The sequence below is a fragment of the Dromiciops gliroides genome, chromosome X (assembly GCF_019393635.1).
Source record: "Dromiciops gliroides isolate mDroGli1 chromosome X, mDroGli1.pri, whole genome shotgun sequence".
NCBI classification, from domain to species: domain Eukaryota; kingdom Metazoa; phylum Chordata; class Mammalia; order Microbiotheria; family Microbiotheriidae; genus Dromiciops; species Dromiciops gliroides.
Window position 1 is genome coordinate 5,919,700 of NC_057867.1, and position 17,155 is coordinate 5,936,854.

General features: G+C 44.6%; 1 protein-coding gene across 2 annotated transcripts in view; it reads right to left on the reverse strand.

Annotated features, from left to right (window-relative positions):
• Positions 1-17,155, reverse strand: part of TRPC5 (transient receptor potential cation channel subfamily C member 5) — a 173,536-nt gene that overhangs the window by 23,913 nt on the left and 132,468 nt on the right. For both annotated transcript variants that reach the window (XM_043974289.1, XM_043974288.1), the window contains exon 8: positions 10,873-11,068. In XM_043974289.1, coding sequence (XP_043830224.1) covers positions 10,873-11,068 — 196 coding nt within the window. The remainder of the gene's footprint in view (positions 1-10,872; positions 11,069-17,155) is intronic.

The window sequence follows — 17,155 nt, forward strand, 5'->3', positions numbered from 1 at the left end:
TTTAGAGGTTTCCAACTAATTTACTTCATGGAGGTTTAGTGGTTATTCCTTTTAACATCAGGATAAATTTTAAGCTGCTTTTAATAAAGGGAAATACTATAATTTTTTGTTAGTTCCTTTTTCTAAAGTTATCTTGTCTGTTTTCTTTCACAACCTGACTAATATGGAGATGTTTTGCATGACGACACATGTATAACTTATATTTAAATGCTTGATTTCTTAGGGAGGGAGGAAGAGAATTTGGAACACAAAGTTTTAAAAAATCAATGTGAAAATTTGCTTTTACATGTAACGGGGAAAATTCTAAATAAATTTATTATTATTTAAAAAAATTTTTTTAAAAAGGAAATACTTTTAGGAAAGAATGTTTAAGTAAAAAATCTTTTGTGTGATTTTTAGAAGCCAACTAAATTGTATTTCTGAACTAATTTATTGCAATAATTTTATGAATATTGATAACAATTATGTCCAAACCTATTGTGGTTAGTGAGACTTTATTGTTTGAGGAGAAAGCTTTTGTTGGGGGAACCCTGAATATTCCTTGAGTTTCATTCTTAGAGTTGTTGCGTCCTTGGATTGTCCTTAAATGGACACTTTAAGAGAAACATCAGCAGGCAGCATCTCAGTGGAAGCAACAATGTTTCATATAATCTGTTCTCTGTGTATAATTTGGGATTATTATACTTACACATCCCATCCCACGTCTTTTGTTGTTTATTATTAAGTATCTTAAAGCAAAATCATTTGTGTAACATTGAACTTAAGGATGAAAGAACAGCTACTCAGCATGAGTACTAGTTATATGAAGATAAATTGTGATTTTTATGTGATGAATCTCTTACTGTTACCAATGTGAAATTATAGCCAATACTTGTTATCTAGGATATATGATCCTTGAGAGCTGAATCCACCTGAAACTCTGATTATTGGAACTTTTCTATTTAAGACCTTATGGGACTGTTAACTGACATTATTCTGAGTTTGGCTCCAGATGTAATCATCAAGGAATTCTTTTGAGCCAATGAAACCATGATGCCAGCAACCCTATGGAGTTTACATGCATAAACTGCAGGTGGAATTTTCTTGGAAAAAGGTTGGGAGAATGACTTTTGGCATGGAATGAGATGGGGTTCTCCTGCCTCAATTTCCCCAATGTGACAATTTTCTTTAAAATATCCAGCCTGGCTCAACACAATTTTTGCCTAGAATTGACATCAAGATAAGGGAACATTTTCCCTTAAGTCCCCTTTCTTTTATGGCAAATTTCTATAATCACTTCACGTGATCAGTACGAACACAATATAAAATATTTATAGGCTAACAGTGGAGCACATCTGAGTTACTACAATAAGATGCAAATAGAAGATTTGAGCTATTTGACCTAGAATTGCAGTCTTTTCTATATTCCAAACAACTAATTCAATATTTACCCTTGACACCTGTTACTAGTTATATATTTCTAAGCGAAGATCCTTTACTTTCTCATACTTGTATGAGGATAATTAAGCAGATGATGCAAACACCTGTGAAACCAGGATATGATTCTGTTATTTAGTGAATATCATAACTGTTAGGACAGCTAGGTGGCACAGTGGATAAAGCACTGGCCTTGGATTCAGGAGGACCTGAGTTCAAATCCAGCCTCTGACACTTGACACTTACTAGCTGTGTGACCCTGGGCAAGTTACTTAACCCTCATTGCCCCACAAAAAAATAAGAGTATCGTGACTATCTCAGCTCTGTGTTAAGGAAAAGAATATCAGGACAGTTCGTTATCTTAGACACAAACCATTATTCTTCTGTCTTGTAAATGCCTTAAAGTGATATCCACTTTTGTTAGGGGTTATTCATTTGAACAAGGCTAGAAGTTGAAAATGTTTTATTGTAAATAACTTAATTGATGTGTACTGTTTTAAAATTGATTACTCAATGTATTCATATATCCCATCCTAGAACTTTGTTACAATTATAGTTAATCTAGCAACTTTTAAATGAATTCATTTTTATATTTGAGTCCATTTTCTATTAAAAAGTGTTCTGTTATTAATTCCTTGGTGGAATCTCATCCTTCCAAAGGGGGAATGAATAATGGAAAATATAAAAATTGGGTTCTAATTTTCTGTTTGTATCTGAGTTTCTTCCATCTATATCTACCTACAAACCAACATGGCAATTGGCCCACCTAAAATTGTAAATTCCCTGGTCTAAAAGGTTCCAAATTTAATTTTCTTATAAGAGACATAAGGGTTAAGCTAACTTTAATTATCTGACCTGGATATTGGCAAAGTAAATTTAAAATTGTGTTAACACCAATTCTATAGGAGATTTTTAGCAGAGAAGAGAGTTTCTACAAGTGACTTGGACCAGAGAAGAACTGCTCTGAGAACACACCCAAAGCACAGGACTGCACCAGGTGGTGTCCCTTAGAACCACACTGCTGCATGAGATGAGATTTTGGAACCTTAAATTTTGTTTTGCTGTTTACTTTTTCCCTTTACGCCTTTTACTTTTAAGTAAGGTCTACTTATCAAAAGGGATTACCCTCTTTGATTCTGTCAAAGCGCCATCCCTCTTTCCTTTTCCTCCTTCACATTGTCTGCCGTCATAAGTCTCATAGTTAGAAACACTTGATGAAGTGTTTTTCATTTCAGTGAGTGATTCATTGAAGAGGCCATACTTCTCAATAGAATCAAATGGAGGCATTGAGAGAAATGATTACTAATAATCAATAATTTGGGGAGATTCAGAACTCTCCCCTCCTTCTAAAGTCCTTATTCTAAAAGTCCAGTCTCTTGAAGGACATGGCTGATAATGAGATTGGACTAACTTTCTTGTTCACGACCCAATCCTCATAGAAGCTATTGTATTCTGCTCAGGCTTGGGTGGAATATCCATTTTTTGAATAGACAGCCCAAAGATGGGGGTGGTCTGGTATTGATAGTTTCTAAAGGGTGACATGCTGTCACTCTCAGCCCTTCATTTTAATATAGTTCAGCGCTTATTGTGTTATTCAGAGTTGATTGCTGCCCCTCAGGAACACCTCCTATTTGACGGGTACATAAAACTGTGAGCCTCTGCCATGATTGTCTTTGGTCTAAGACAGCTATGTACTCAAACCTTTTTAATCACCACAAATAGAAATGGAAAGAATCCGCTAATCACTACTTGACAACAATCCCCAAATGAAAACTCCCAGAAATATTATAGCCAAATTCCAGAGCTCCCAGGTCAAGGAAAATATTGCAAACAGCCAGAAAGAAATCATCCAAATATTGTGGAGCCATAGTCAGGATCACTTAAGTTTTAGTAGCTTTCACATGAGAGTGGAGAGCTTGCCATGTGCAATTCTAGAAGACAAAGGAGCTAGGATTACAATCAAGAATAAGCTACCCAGGGGCAGCTAGGTGGCGCAGTGGATAGAGCACTGGCCCTGGAGTCAGGAGTACCTGAGTTCAAATTCGGCCTCAGACATTTAACACTTACTAGCTGTGTGACCCTGGGCAAGTCACTTAACCCCAATTGCCTCACCAAAAAAAAAAAAAAAGAATAAGCTACCCAGCACAACTGAGTATAATCTTTGGGGGGGGGGGAAATGGACATTTTTTTTGGTGAGGCAGTTGGGGTTAAGTGACTTGCCCAGGGTTACACAGCTAGTAAGTGTTGTGTCTGAGGTCCGATTTGAACTCAGGCCCTCCTGACTCCAGGGCCGGTGCTCTACCCACTGTGCCACTTGGGGGGGGGGATGATGGACATTTAATGAAATAGAGGACTTTCAAGCATTCCTGATGAAAAGACCAGAGCTGAATAGAAAATGTGACATTCAAACACAAGACTCAAGAGAAGCATAAAAAAGGTAAACATGAAAGGGATATTCAGTTAAATTGTTTATATTCATATATGGAAAGATATGTTTAGTGCCTAAAAACTTTATCAGGAGGGCAATTAAGAGGAGTCTATATAGACGGAGGGCATGTTTGTGAGTTAGGTTGGGATGATCTCAAAAAACGGGGAGAAAAGAGGGATGCACTGGAAGAAACGGGATGAGAAAGGAAGAATGAGGAAAATTATCTCACAAAAAAGTGGCCTGCAAGGAAGAGCTTTTACAGTGGAGAGAAAAATGGGGGGAAGTAAGAAGGCAACTCTTGAACCTCACTTTTATTGGAATTGGCTCAAAGTGGGAATAACATACATTCAGTTGGGCATAGAAATCTATTTTACCCAACATGGAAGTAGGAGAGGAAGGGGATGATGGGAGGGAGGGAGGGAGGCAGGAGTCAGAAACAAAACAGACTTTGGAGGAGGGGCAGGGTGAAAAGAGGAGGATAAACAGGAAAAAATAGGATGGAGAGAAATATACTGTAATCGTGAATGGGATGAACTCACCCATAAAACAGAAGCAGATAGCAGAATGGATTAGGAACCAGAATCCAACAATATGTTGTTTAGAAGAAGCACACTTGAAACAAAGAGACATACACAGAGTAAAAATAAGGGGCTGGAGCAGAATCTATTATGCTTCAGCTAAGGCAAAAAAGGGATAGCAAGCATGTTCTCAAAGCAAAAATAGACCCAATTAAAAGAAGCAGGGAAATGACATTTTGCAAAAAGGTACAATGAAATAATATCAGTACCAAACATGTGCACCAAATGGCATATCATCCAAATTCTTAAGATAAATGAGTTACAGGAAGAACTAGACAGTAAACTACACTAGTGGGGGACCGTAACTTTCCCCTCTGAATACTTAAGTAACTCGAACTTAGAAAAAGCAATTGAACGAGCCATCAACGAGCTCCTTAAGAAAAAATCCCCAGGACCAGATGGATTCACAAGTGAATTCTACCGAACATTTAAAGAACAATTAATCCCAATACTCTATAAACTATTTGGGCAAATAGGCAAAGAAGGAGTCCTACCAAATTCCTTTTATGACACAAATGTTCTGCTACCTAAACCAGGCAGAGCAAAAACAGAAAGAAAATTACAGACCATTTTCCCTAATGAATATTGGTGCAAAAATTTCAAATAAAATACTAGCAAGCAGATTATGGCAATACATCACTCAAAAATCATATACAGTGAATAGGTTGGATTTATATCAGGAATGCAGCTTCGATATCAGGAAAACCATCAGTAGCTAGGTAATGTAGGGGATAGACCACTGGCCATGGAGGACTTGAGTTCAAATCTGGTATCAGACACTAACTAGCTTTGTGGGCAAGTCACTTGACCCTGTTTGCCTCAGTCCTTCATCTGTAAAATGAGCTGGAGAAGGAAATGACAAACCACTCCAATATCTTTGCCAAGTAAACCCCAAATGGGGTCACGGAGAGTTGGATGCAACTGAATTGACTCAGTAACAACAATACCAGCATAATTGACCATAACCATTACAACAACAATCATATGATTATCTCAACAGCTGTAGAAAAAAAACTTCTGACAAAATACAACAGTCATTCCTATTAAATACACCAGAAAAACAACACTAGAAAGCACAGGAATAAATGGAGCCTTTTCTTAAAAACCATCATCAATCATCTATAATAGAGATAAGTTAGAAGTCTTCCCGATAAAATCTGGGGTCTTAAAGCTAGGATGTCCACTATTGATTAGAGAAATGCAAATTAAAATAACTCTGAGATACCATCTCACACCTATCAGATTGGCTATCGTGACAGAAAAGGAAAATGACAAATGTTGGAGGGGATGTGGAAAAATTGGGACACTAAAGCACTGTTGGTGCAGTTGTGAACTGAATCTACCATTCTAGAGAACAATTTGGAACTATGCACAAAGGCCATAAAACTATACATACCCTCTGAAATACCTCTACTAGGTCTGTATTCCAAAGAGATCAAAGAAATAGGAAACAGTCCTATATGTACAAAGTATTATGGAAACTATTTTTGAGGTAGCAAAGAATTGGAAATTGAAGGGATGCCTATCAATTGGGGGAATGGCTGAACAAATTGTGGTGTATGATTATGATGGAATACTATTGTGCTATGAGAATGACAAGCAGGATGATTTCAGAAAAACCTGGAAAGACTTACATGAACCGATGATGCTGAGTGAAGTGAGCAGAATCAGGCGAACACTGTACACAGTAACAGCACCATTGTGTGATGATCACCTGTGATAGACTTAGCTCTTCTCAGCAATATAATGATCTAAGACAGTTCTGAAGCACTCATGATGAAAAATGCTGTCCACCTCTGGAGAGAAAACTGGTGGCATCTAAGTGCAGATGGAACCGTAAGTTTGCACTTTATTTTTCCTGCCTTTTTTGGCAACATGGCTAATATGGAGATGTTTTGCATGATTTCACATGTGTAAGTGATATAACATTTCTTACCTTCTCAGTGAGGGTGGGAGGAGGGAGAGAATTCAGAACTCAAAAAATTTTAAAAGAATGTTTAAAATTTAAAAAAAAAAACATATCCTCCCCTTTGATCCTTACTACAATCTACCCAACAAGCGACCATCCAGCCTTTCCTTGAAGACTTCTAGTGAGGGGGAAACCCACTCTCTCCCCAGGAATGGGCTAGAGATCACACCTCATCTATTATATATCCATATCTATCTCTCTATGTATATTAGCAAGATCTAGATCGCTCCATAAATTATACATTTAAATATATTGGATAGAATGCTGGCTTAGAATCAGAGAACCTGGGTTCAAATCCCACCACAGGCGAGTCGCTTAAGATCTCAGAGCCTCAGTTAACTGATATATACATATAGATATTGATATATAGCTTGGATGGACACGTGTTGGGTAGGTTGTAGTAAGGATTCTTTTTTCAGGTATAGGTTGAACTGGATGGCCACTGAGATCCCAACTCTGGAAATCTGCGATTCCATGGAAAGGTAGAAGCAGTCTTATTAAGTGAGTCCAATCCCCTAATTTTACAGATGAAGAAACTGAGGGCCAGAGAAGGGAGGTGACTTGCCCAATGTCACATGACTATTGATTAACCATAGACAAGAGTTTGAGTCTTTTATAGTAAATGACTCCCCTTTTGAAGAATATGTTGATGAATTAAAGAAATTTGGAAAGTGGGGAGGAAATGATACAATTGTAGCATTTGCTAAGCAGCATCAGCTGAATGTTGTGGTTCATCAATTAAATCAGCCTTTATTGAAAATACGCCAGTTTTTCAAGGACCACCCTTTTGGGGAGGAGATGAACAGTCCGCCTGCTGCGCATGTCAGACTGCCTGCCGGGTACAGTCCGCCTGCTGCGCATGTCAGACTGCCTGCCGGGTTTTTTGACTTCCGGGGTGGAGAGAACGAGAGTAGGCCTTTTTTGCCTGCTTGGCGGGACTCCTGGCGGCGCGGCACAGACGGTCTCCCTCACTCCAAAGGTGGCCTTTTCGGTTTGGTGAGTTTTTATAAGGAATATAGACTAAGCCTAGATTTAAGACGATTTGTACTGTATTTCTATTTTCCTATCCTTCTAATCAACAACACCTTATATACAATAAAGGCTCTATCTAGAAAACCAGAAGCTTCTTCCATTTACTAGTCTGGGAGATAAATTAAGGGAAAAGTTAAGTAGGGGAGATTTATGATCTAATATCCAATTTTAAATCTCACACTATCAAATGGCAGAGCTGGGACTTAACCTCAGATGACCCTTCTGATGCTAAAGGCAAGACTTTCCATTAGACCATATTCCTGAAAGGCCCTTGTAGCTCTAAATCTCACGATTTGGGGGCAGCTAGGTGGCGCTGCAGTGGATTAAAGTGCTGGCCCTAGATTCAGGGTGACCTGAGTTCAAATCCGGCCTCAGACACTTGATACTTACTAGCTGTGTGACCCTAGGCAAGTCACATAACCCTCACCATCCTGCAAAAAACCAAAAAACCCCAAGAAACAAAACCAAAACCCAACCCCCCCTAAAAATCCCTCAAAAAACCCCCAAGAAATCTCATGATTCTCTGAGACAGACTCAGTCCTAGCCAACCTATGTGTCTCCCAGTCCACATCACCATTTTATTATACCAGTCCCTTCCATAATTTCCAACAGCCCAGAGAAAGTCCGAGGAATATCAGGCCAAAGAAAGAGGCAAAGAACTGGGAGGGAAGAAACAACAAGAATAGCTTTTGCTTCATCTGTTGCTTTTGGGGATTTTCTTCTCTTTCATCCAAAGCAGAATTAAGTGAGATAATGGAATTTGGCCATGAATTCCCTCTGAAATGACAGGCTCGGGTAGTGAGTTGTGACCCCTGCTTCTCCCCATGGCTCTTGAGACCTCTTGGCCCAGGGCCCCCTGCTATCTGGCCAGGGGTGAGTGCTGCCTCATCGCTAATCCCAATTCTGAGGTTTTCTTTCCCAAATCTAGCAGTCTGTTGGCTTGTTTGCTAATAACCTCATCAAAACGTGTGCCAGGAAACTATGCTAAGTTCTGCGGATACAGAGAAGAGCAACAACAAGACCCCTGCTCTCCGAGAGGTCATATTCAGATGGAGGAGACAATATGTCAGTAACTGGGCACCTCTACGATGTAGGCACAGTAGATGGAAGGTCATCTCCAGTTGCAGAGACCAGGAAAGCTAAGACTTGAAGGAAGCAGAGAGAACTAAGAGCCTGGTGAAGTGGTGGATGTGAGGGAGAGCACTTAGAGAGGAGTCACGTTTGAGGAGAATGGGAAGGTTGGATAAAGTCAGCTTATGAAACCTCTCATTGCCAGAGGAGTTTATATATAATCCTGGAGGTTACTGTGTGTGTATATGCACTTATGCACGTGTCGCACAGGTGAGATGTCAGGCCTACGCATTAGGAAAATCTCTGAGGGGTGGATGGATTGGAGTGAGGAGAGACTTGAGGCAAGGAGATGACCTAGGAGGTAAGCATAGTCCAGGGGGTGAGGTGCTGATGGCCTGAACTTGGGAGCAGCTCCATAAGTGGAGAGCCAGGGATGTACAGGAGAAATGGAGAAACAAGAAGATTGAGCTCCTGACTGGGCATGGCAGGTAGTGAGAGTGAGGAGTAGAGAATGACACCTGGGTAAATGGGATGATGGTGGCACCTTCAACAAAGATGGGGGGTTGAGAAGAGGGGAGGGTTTAGGGGGAAACATAATGAATTCTGGCTGGGCCAGATTAAATTTGAGATGCCTCCAGAACATACAGTTTGGGGTTTCCAAGAGGCAATTGGGGACATTGGCTGGATGCTCAGGGAAAAACTGGGACTAGCTCTGTAGATCTGGGAGTCAGCTGCAGAGCGATGATAATCGACTCCATGGCACCTTATGGGATCTTCAAGTGAGACTGAATAGAGCAAAAAGAGAAGAGAATATGGGATAAAGTCTTGGGGGATACCCTACCCACAGTGAGTGGGCATGACCTGGGGTGAAGAGTCAACAAAGGAGATGGTTAAAGAGCAGTCAGAGAGGTAGGGGGACAATCAGGAGAGGGCTATGTCTTAAAAGGTAGCTAGATGACGCAGTGGATAGAATGCTGACCCTGGGTTCAGGAGGCTCTGCCATGGCTAAATGCCTACAATCTCTGCTCAAAGCACCCTCTGTGGGGCAGCTAGGTGATGCAGTGGATAAAGCACCAGCCCTGGATTCAGGAGGACCTGAGTTCATATCTGGCCTCAGACACTTGACACTTACTAGCTGTGTGACCCTGGGCAAGTCACTTAACCCTCACTGCCCCACAAAAACCTAAACAAACAAAAACCAAACAAACAAGGCACCCTCTGCTCTCCCTCCGAGAAGACAAGGTTTACAAAGAAGAAGGGCTTCAATGTGAGGATTTGAGGTGGCAGATGGGATTCCTGATGTGGCTCAGAAGGTTGGTGCAGCAGAAGACAAAAGGAACCACTGAATTCTTGTGACTGAGCAGTGAAAGGGAGGCTCCATCCAAAAAGGAGGCAGCAGCAGCAGCAGCAGCAGCAGCAGCAGCTTGCCCTCCCAAGCCAAGATGGGGTCGTGCTGACTGTGGTGTGTGCAGGGCCAGAGGAACAAGAGGAAATCCACGGTGGCTCAGAAGCACTGAGATAGCAGAGAACAGAGGACCCCACTGGGTGCCTCAGACACGGATCCAGGATGGGCCAGAGCACCTGCCGAGACTTGGCTGCTGAACTACATAGAGCTTACTTAGATCTTAGCAAAGCTACAAATTCTGTTATCATCACTGAGGAAAAGATGGTGAGATTGTGTACTTGGCTGCTTTCAAAACAGAGGGGAGTGGCCAGACCTGAAAAACTCGAGTGAAGGTCCCCTGGCCTCCGAGCAGAAGTCGCCCCGCATACATGCATGTCAGCTAGCTGTGAGCCCCGACAGAGACATCCTTATAAGATATAAGGACATAAGGGCCAGAGACAAGCCTGTAGTCTGGGAAGACTCAGAGCTGGAGTCTAGGGAGAGAGGAGCCAGAGACTTAAGCAGGCCACTTCCCAGTTAAAATGATCAGATGAAGGCTGGCCTAACAGGATTTGCCTGACTGTCATAGGGTTAGAGCTGGAAGGGATCTGAGAGCTAACCTAGTCCAACCCCCTCATGTTGTAGAGGAGAAGCCTGAGGCCAAGAAGGCCTGGACTTGGCTGAGATCATCCAGGTAATAAGTGGCTGAGCCAAGATTTCAAGCACTAGGTGCTTCCCATCTTGGTGATCAAAGGACTATCACTGCTGTTACCTCCTTCGGCAGTCAGGAAGACAGAGAAGGTGTCTTTTCTGTTTCTCCAGAATGCCCCAGGTGCCTCGCCTTTGTTACAGCCCTTGGCACCCATGTGGGGTGCTGGGGTGCTGGACATGGGTGTCTTTAGTGCTAGACACTGACCATGAAGAGGGCTGATAGCAAGCAGTCCAACAGAAACGTTTCCAAGCGCCATGCCTCTGACTCGGGCAGCATACTCACGGCAATGAGCTGGTAGGAGTTGTTCATCATGGCGATGAGCATGTTCAGCAGCACCACCAGGGAGATGACATTGTACGTCCCAAACATAGTCGCGCCCACAAATTCGGTGAACTCATGCCTCGCCTTGACATTGGTGACATAGAGATTCAGAAGCCCAAACACTGACCAGAAAAGCGACTGGAGAGTTTCAAAAAGCCTGAAAGAGACAGAGAGCATTGTTGTCTATTCTTTTAGGCCTCCCAGGGAAGAGGAAGGTGAAGAGGTGGGGCACAATCTAATGCTATTCCTACTGGGGAGGAGCTAATCCATTCCCTTTGAGCTGGTCATTCTCCAGGCTGGGAATACATTCCCTTCCTCCCTCCACCTCAAAGAGCCCTCTATTCCTATAAGGTGCAGCTCGAGGCTAACCACAGGCATAGTTAGAGGTCATGAAGCCTGTCCTGACCCCACTCTGGGAAAAGAAAGACCTTGCAATCAAAACCTACCCACCCCTCTCCCAACTGGACCAAAACTCACTCTTTCAACTTGAAAAACCTCTAATTAGAAATCGGATTAGCTAACTTTGGAGCCTGTTGTTTTAGTTAATTGGTCTTAATTGATTATTTTTAATACTTCAAAAGCTGTCTAACTCTGTATTCAGGGGCTTTGGACTGTTTTGGGGGGGTCCTATTGACCTGTTTTGCTTGGATTGTGTTCCTCAGTCATTATAAATGATCTACTATACTGCCCCCTTACTGTCACCCCACAAACTACCTTTGTACAGATTTCTATTAATCCCATCACGTTGTGCTGCACGTACCAGGATGTCTCCTGGTTGTCTCACTGATTAGAATATAAGTTCCTTGAGATCAGGGATTGTTTCATTCTTTGTATTTGTATCTGCAGTTCCTAAAACAGTGCCTGGCACACGGTAGGTGATTAATAAATGCTTGGTGACTGACTGAAAGATCGAGAAGCTTGAGCTACTTTGGCTCTTAAAGATGCTCACTTTGTTCTCCTCACTATCAACAAGGGGAAGGAGAGCAGGTCATTCTAGGGCCCGGGAGGACTTTCCTCATTGCACTGCATCTTCTCTCACCCCAAAGCCTCTGTCCCCACAGATAGCATCTCTTCACTGTCCCTGTTACAGCTCCGTTCCCGTTTTTCTTCCTGTTGGACAGGCCCTTCCCTCTTTGGCTCCAGCACTAACTGCAGTGCAAGCTAGAAGCTGCTCAGTGTGAAAGAGGTTAGAAGAGCTGACTTTGTACTAGCCCAAGAGAAGAAGGCTGCAGAGGAAGACCACAGCAGATCTAGGGTGAGTCACTCCAGGAGCAGGAATGGGGGAAGCCAGGGAGGAAAGCCCCAGCCCCAGAGATGAGGAGGCAGCCTGATGCAAAGTCTGGCTTAAGGGGAAACAAAGGCTCTCAGACCTAGGCTTTTTGCACGTCTGTCACAGCCAGAGGGCCATGGCTGGAGTTTGGTCTCTCAGGTGGGGGATGTTCTATCTAGGGCACAGAACTGGAGGAGGCCAGCAGGGAGGAGCCAGTGACAACAGCACTGTCATTGCTCACTCGGTGGGGGTTCTCAGTACTGCTGCCAGCCCCACGTGGCTCCCATCCTGCAGGCCCCAAGCTCCAGGGCTAGAAGGGACAACTTGTGCTCAAAGCTTTCCAGTAAGAGAGACTCCTTTCCCCCAGGCCCCAGTCTGCCTCAGTAGCCCATTCCTCTTTTGATAAGAAGTTCTTTCCTGACGTGGAGCTTAAATGAACCTGTGGAAGTTTCATCCATTGCTGCTTGGCCAAGTACTCCTACTCTCAGGACTCCCAACGTGGGCTAACTCGGGTCCCTTCCAGACCTTCTTTCAGGGAAGGATCTGATAAAGCTCCTTCATATGTGACCAGCTCAAGAGGGGTTCTTCCTATGGCTACTGAGTTGTAACAAGGAGCATTGATTGGAACTAAAGGAATGAAACCCATTTGATGGACTTTTAGGCTTTTGCCAGTGAGGGGGGGGGAGGGAGAGATGTAGGAAGCAGATCTGCCAGCCTCTGGCATCTCTCAAATGGCACCAGCTCAGTGGCCATTTACTCCACAGGATGTAAAAGGCTGTCATGTGGAATCATAGTGGATATGATAGCTAACTACTACGTGTTAGGCAACCTGTGCTAAGTACTTTACAAATATTATCTCACTGGATCCTTACAATGACCCTGAGAAGTAGGCGCTATTATTTTTCCCATTTTACATATGAGGAAACTGAGGCAGAGGTGAAGTGACTTGCCCAGGGTCACACAGCTAGGAAATATCTGCTTCTGGATTTGAACTCAGGTCTTCCTGACTCTAGGACCAGCATTCTGTGCACCGTGGTGTGCCACAGCTGCCCTTACTGCTCTAGCTTTGTAAGAGGGATTAGACTTGTTTTTCTTGACCTCTGAGGGCAGAACCAAAAGTAATGGGTAGAACCTGAAAAAAGACCAGTTGAAGCTGCATGTCAGGAAAGTCTTCCCAGCTCCACAGTGGAATGAACTGCTTTGGGAGGTGATGGGTTCTTGTCCCCTGAGACTAGATGAGGCACTTCTTAGATGTTACTGTGGGGTTTTCTTTTGGTTATAGATTCGACTAGATCATCTCTTGGGGGTAAACCTGGTACACGGGGAACAACTTGGCTGGATCAGATACCTAAAGTACCAAAAGCAGAGACACAGACGTTGTTCCCTTCTGGCCTCCAGATCTCAGGGGCACGGTGCTCTCCATAAGGCTGAGAGGCCTACATAGGAGATGTCCTTAGAGATCACGGAATCTACACCTTTTGCTTCTGAGATGACGCCAGAAGGAACGGAGGGGCTGCCTTTTCAGTTTGGAAAGATGACAGCTAAGAAGAGACAGGGTTAGGCAGCTAGAATTCAAGAGGCCTTAGAGGTCAAACCCTCTCATTTTGCAAATGAGGAAGTGACACCTAGGGAGGTGAAGTGTCTTACCCAATGTCACAGAGTCATTAAGTGGCAATCACAATTTGAATCCAGGTCCCCTGACTCCAAGTCCAGAACTCTTTTCACTGTTCCATGCCACATAACGTTCAGAACTAGGGAGGTCTGATAACAAGACCTCTTCGCTGTCCTTGAGGCTTTCAGAGAGAACTGGCAGAATGGAAAGATCATGGAAAACAGGAGAGATTTAACAAGGAGGATGGGAAGATGGAGAGTTTCCAGCACCGTGAAGGCCTTGACTGCCAACTTAGGAGGATCAGAGATTTAGAACTAGAAGGGACCTTCTGTTTCTAGATCCACAGGGTCACGTAGGACCTAAGTGGCAGAGGTCATATTTAAACTGGGCTCTCCTCCATGCCAGGCTGCCTGCTGTGTGTGAGCCACAGCAGCAGCCTACAGAGGGCTCCTCCGAGGTCACTTCTTACTTAGATAACGATGGGAGCTGTCCAAAAGTGGGAAGTCATGAGGTCTGTCCCGTTTCTGGAGACGTCTAAGTTGAGATAGGAGGGCAGCTTAGCAGGGCCATTGCTCACACAGGGGCTGGGCCCTTTCTGGACCTCTTTCTTGCTGCTGCAGTGAAAACAGGCAGCCCTAAGGGTTAGCATTAAGCCAATCTGAAAGCATTCCGAGAATGTTAGCAAGCAGTAGCGAGGCTAAGTGTGGGGAGGAGTCAGGGACTTGCATGTGGATTCCCATCTGGGCCACTGACTGTCTCCAGGCCTCAGTCGCCTCCTTTGGAAAAAGGAAGGGCTCAGACTAGCTGTCGATCCTCAAAGGATCATAAGCCCTTTCTCTATTTACCTGCCCCCAAACCAAGGCCTTTTCTGCAGCCACTGCTTAGTAACACAGTCAGGAGATGGATTAAGCATGCAGCGGGGTGGAGGATGGGAGGGGGAAGAAAATCATGTTGAAAGTTTTGTGCACAAAAAGAACTAATTTAATGAATTGAGGCCAAGCCAAGGCAAGGGGCCTCTTGGTTGGCCCCGGTGCCCGGCCGCAGCGGCTCCTGCTCCCAGGCCCCCAGCTGTAATTTCCTGTGTGACAGGTACCCATTGTCGTCAGCCGTCCCGCTGGGCATGTGATGGGCACACAATGGTAGCCAGCGTCAGGGCTGTTACAAATTACTGAACCAACCTCCCCTTGGACACTGAATAAACGTCCTAAGTGTGAGCTACATCAAAGGGTACTTGGGAAGGGGGGCTGGCCTCCCATTCACGTGCTCCCTGCCAGCTAATGCCTTGGTGGGAACAAATAGCACTTCCTGGGGCCTGAGCCCACAGCCATGGTGGGGAGGAGTGAAGGCAGCTTCTATTCCCTGGCACCAACTTACTTGCTTGGGGCAGCTGTTCTGAGACCAGGGGATTAACGCGAGCTTTGCTCCCTTTGTTGTAATCTCATTTGTCTATACCTTTGGTTCCCAGAAGCAAGGCTGGGCTAGGGGCATGATGGTACCAGGCACAGCTCCAAGAGGAGTTTACCCATATGACTACTGGGCTCAATTCAGGTGGGAAAGAGGAGATGGCAGATGAAGACAGTGCCATCCTAGCTAAAGACAAGGGGCAGCTCAGGGATTCCCTCCCACAAGATGCCAGTCCTGATTCCCCCAGTTGGTAGGGCTGCTGCCTCCCACTCGAGCCTTTGCTTTCCCACAGGTAGACTGTAAGAGCCTTGAGGGCAGGGGCTTTCCCTTTGGTTGTGGTTTCTCCTGTGCCAGGCACCTTATTGAATTCAAAGAGCATGGTGTATTGCTTGGAGTCAGAAGACCTGGCTTTGTCCAAACTTTGGACATAGAAATTCATGTCACTGAGTCACTTTATGTGCTGTGTGGCCTCGGCTGAGTAATTTGCCCTCTGCTGATGGGACTGAACCACGTCGTAGATTTAAGCTGGAAGGGGCCTCCCAGGTTATGCAGTGCAATCCCTTCGTCAGTCAGCATCTAGCAGGCATGTGCTGTGCACCAGTCACTGGGAGTGGGTGAGTGCTCCCAGACCTCATCCCGTGTACTGGATACAATCCCGGACTTTAAGGTGCTTCCCTCCCCCATGGGGAAGCTGAGGTCCAGGGAGGCAGGGGGACCTGGCCACCATCACACACTGGGCACCTAGCAGATCCAGGCTTCCAGTTTGGCTCTGTGCCCAAAGCCATTGCTGCTGCACTCTACCTGCTAAGCATCTCTCCAAGGTCCTTAAATCCCATGAGCGCTGATCCCTGAGGATACTGTGTACAAGTGACTGACTCTTGTCTTGGCTAAAGAGTGCAGGGGACGGGCCCTGGATTCAGGAGTACCTGAGTTCGGGTCTGGCCTCAGACATTTGACACTTGCTGGCTGTGTGACCATGGGCAGGTCACTTAACTCAAATTGCCTCACCAAAAAAAAAAAAAAGTATTAAAAAAAAGTCAAGCTGAGGAGAGAAACTGCTCCTGGCAGCATAAAACACCAACTAGCCAATCAACACTAAACCCAAGGGAGTTGTATGAGTATGCTACTAGGAGAAAAAGGACTTCCAAACTCTTAAATATTAGGAGTTGCGAGTTTCTTTTGCCACACATGTATTCTTCATATGTGTGTGACTACTGTTGTATTCCAGGTTTGAACCTATACTTCCCATGGTGCTGCATGTATTTTTTTTTTAAGTGAGGCAATTGGGGTTAAGTGACTTGCCCAGGGTCACACAGCTAGTAAGTGTCAAGTGTCTGAGGCCAGATTTGAACTCAGGTACTCCTGAATCCAGGGCCGGTGCTTTATCCACTGCGCCACCTAGCTGCCCCTGCATGTATTTTTGAGTGAGTGTATCCCAGGTTTATGGAGGAAATTTTTTATTACTGTTCCTGCTATGTTATTTCAGTAAATGCCTTTGCAAATATTAAAAAAAAAGAGTGCAGGGGAAGCCAAGCTCCTGTTTTCCCATACTGCCCCTCCCCTGGGACAGCTCATGAAGCCCCAGGAAGGGATGTAGGATCATGCTTGGACTTGGCTTTCTGTCTGCATGCTGACTTGCCTTGGGATTCTTTCCTTGTTGCTTGCCTCAAATAGCATTTGTCAAACTGGAGTACAGAGAGATAGCAACTATCCTGTGTGCTGGAGGGGCCCGAGAAGCCAGAGCCCCTCATGAGCAAAGTTCAGCGAGATTAGCAGAGGGGCTGGGCATGCTTTGGACACTAGGCCCAGAGAGCAGTAGAGAGACTGCCTGTGCCTTGGATGCCAGGCCTAGAGGGTCAGATAGAGTTATGAACCTGGGTGCCAGGGCCTCGGCCTCGGCCTCTCCCCAGCAGGCCTGGGAGGCTCGGGGAGGGAGCCCTCTACTGGTGCCTTTCCCC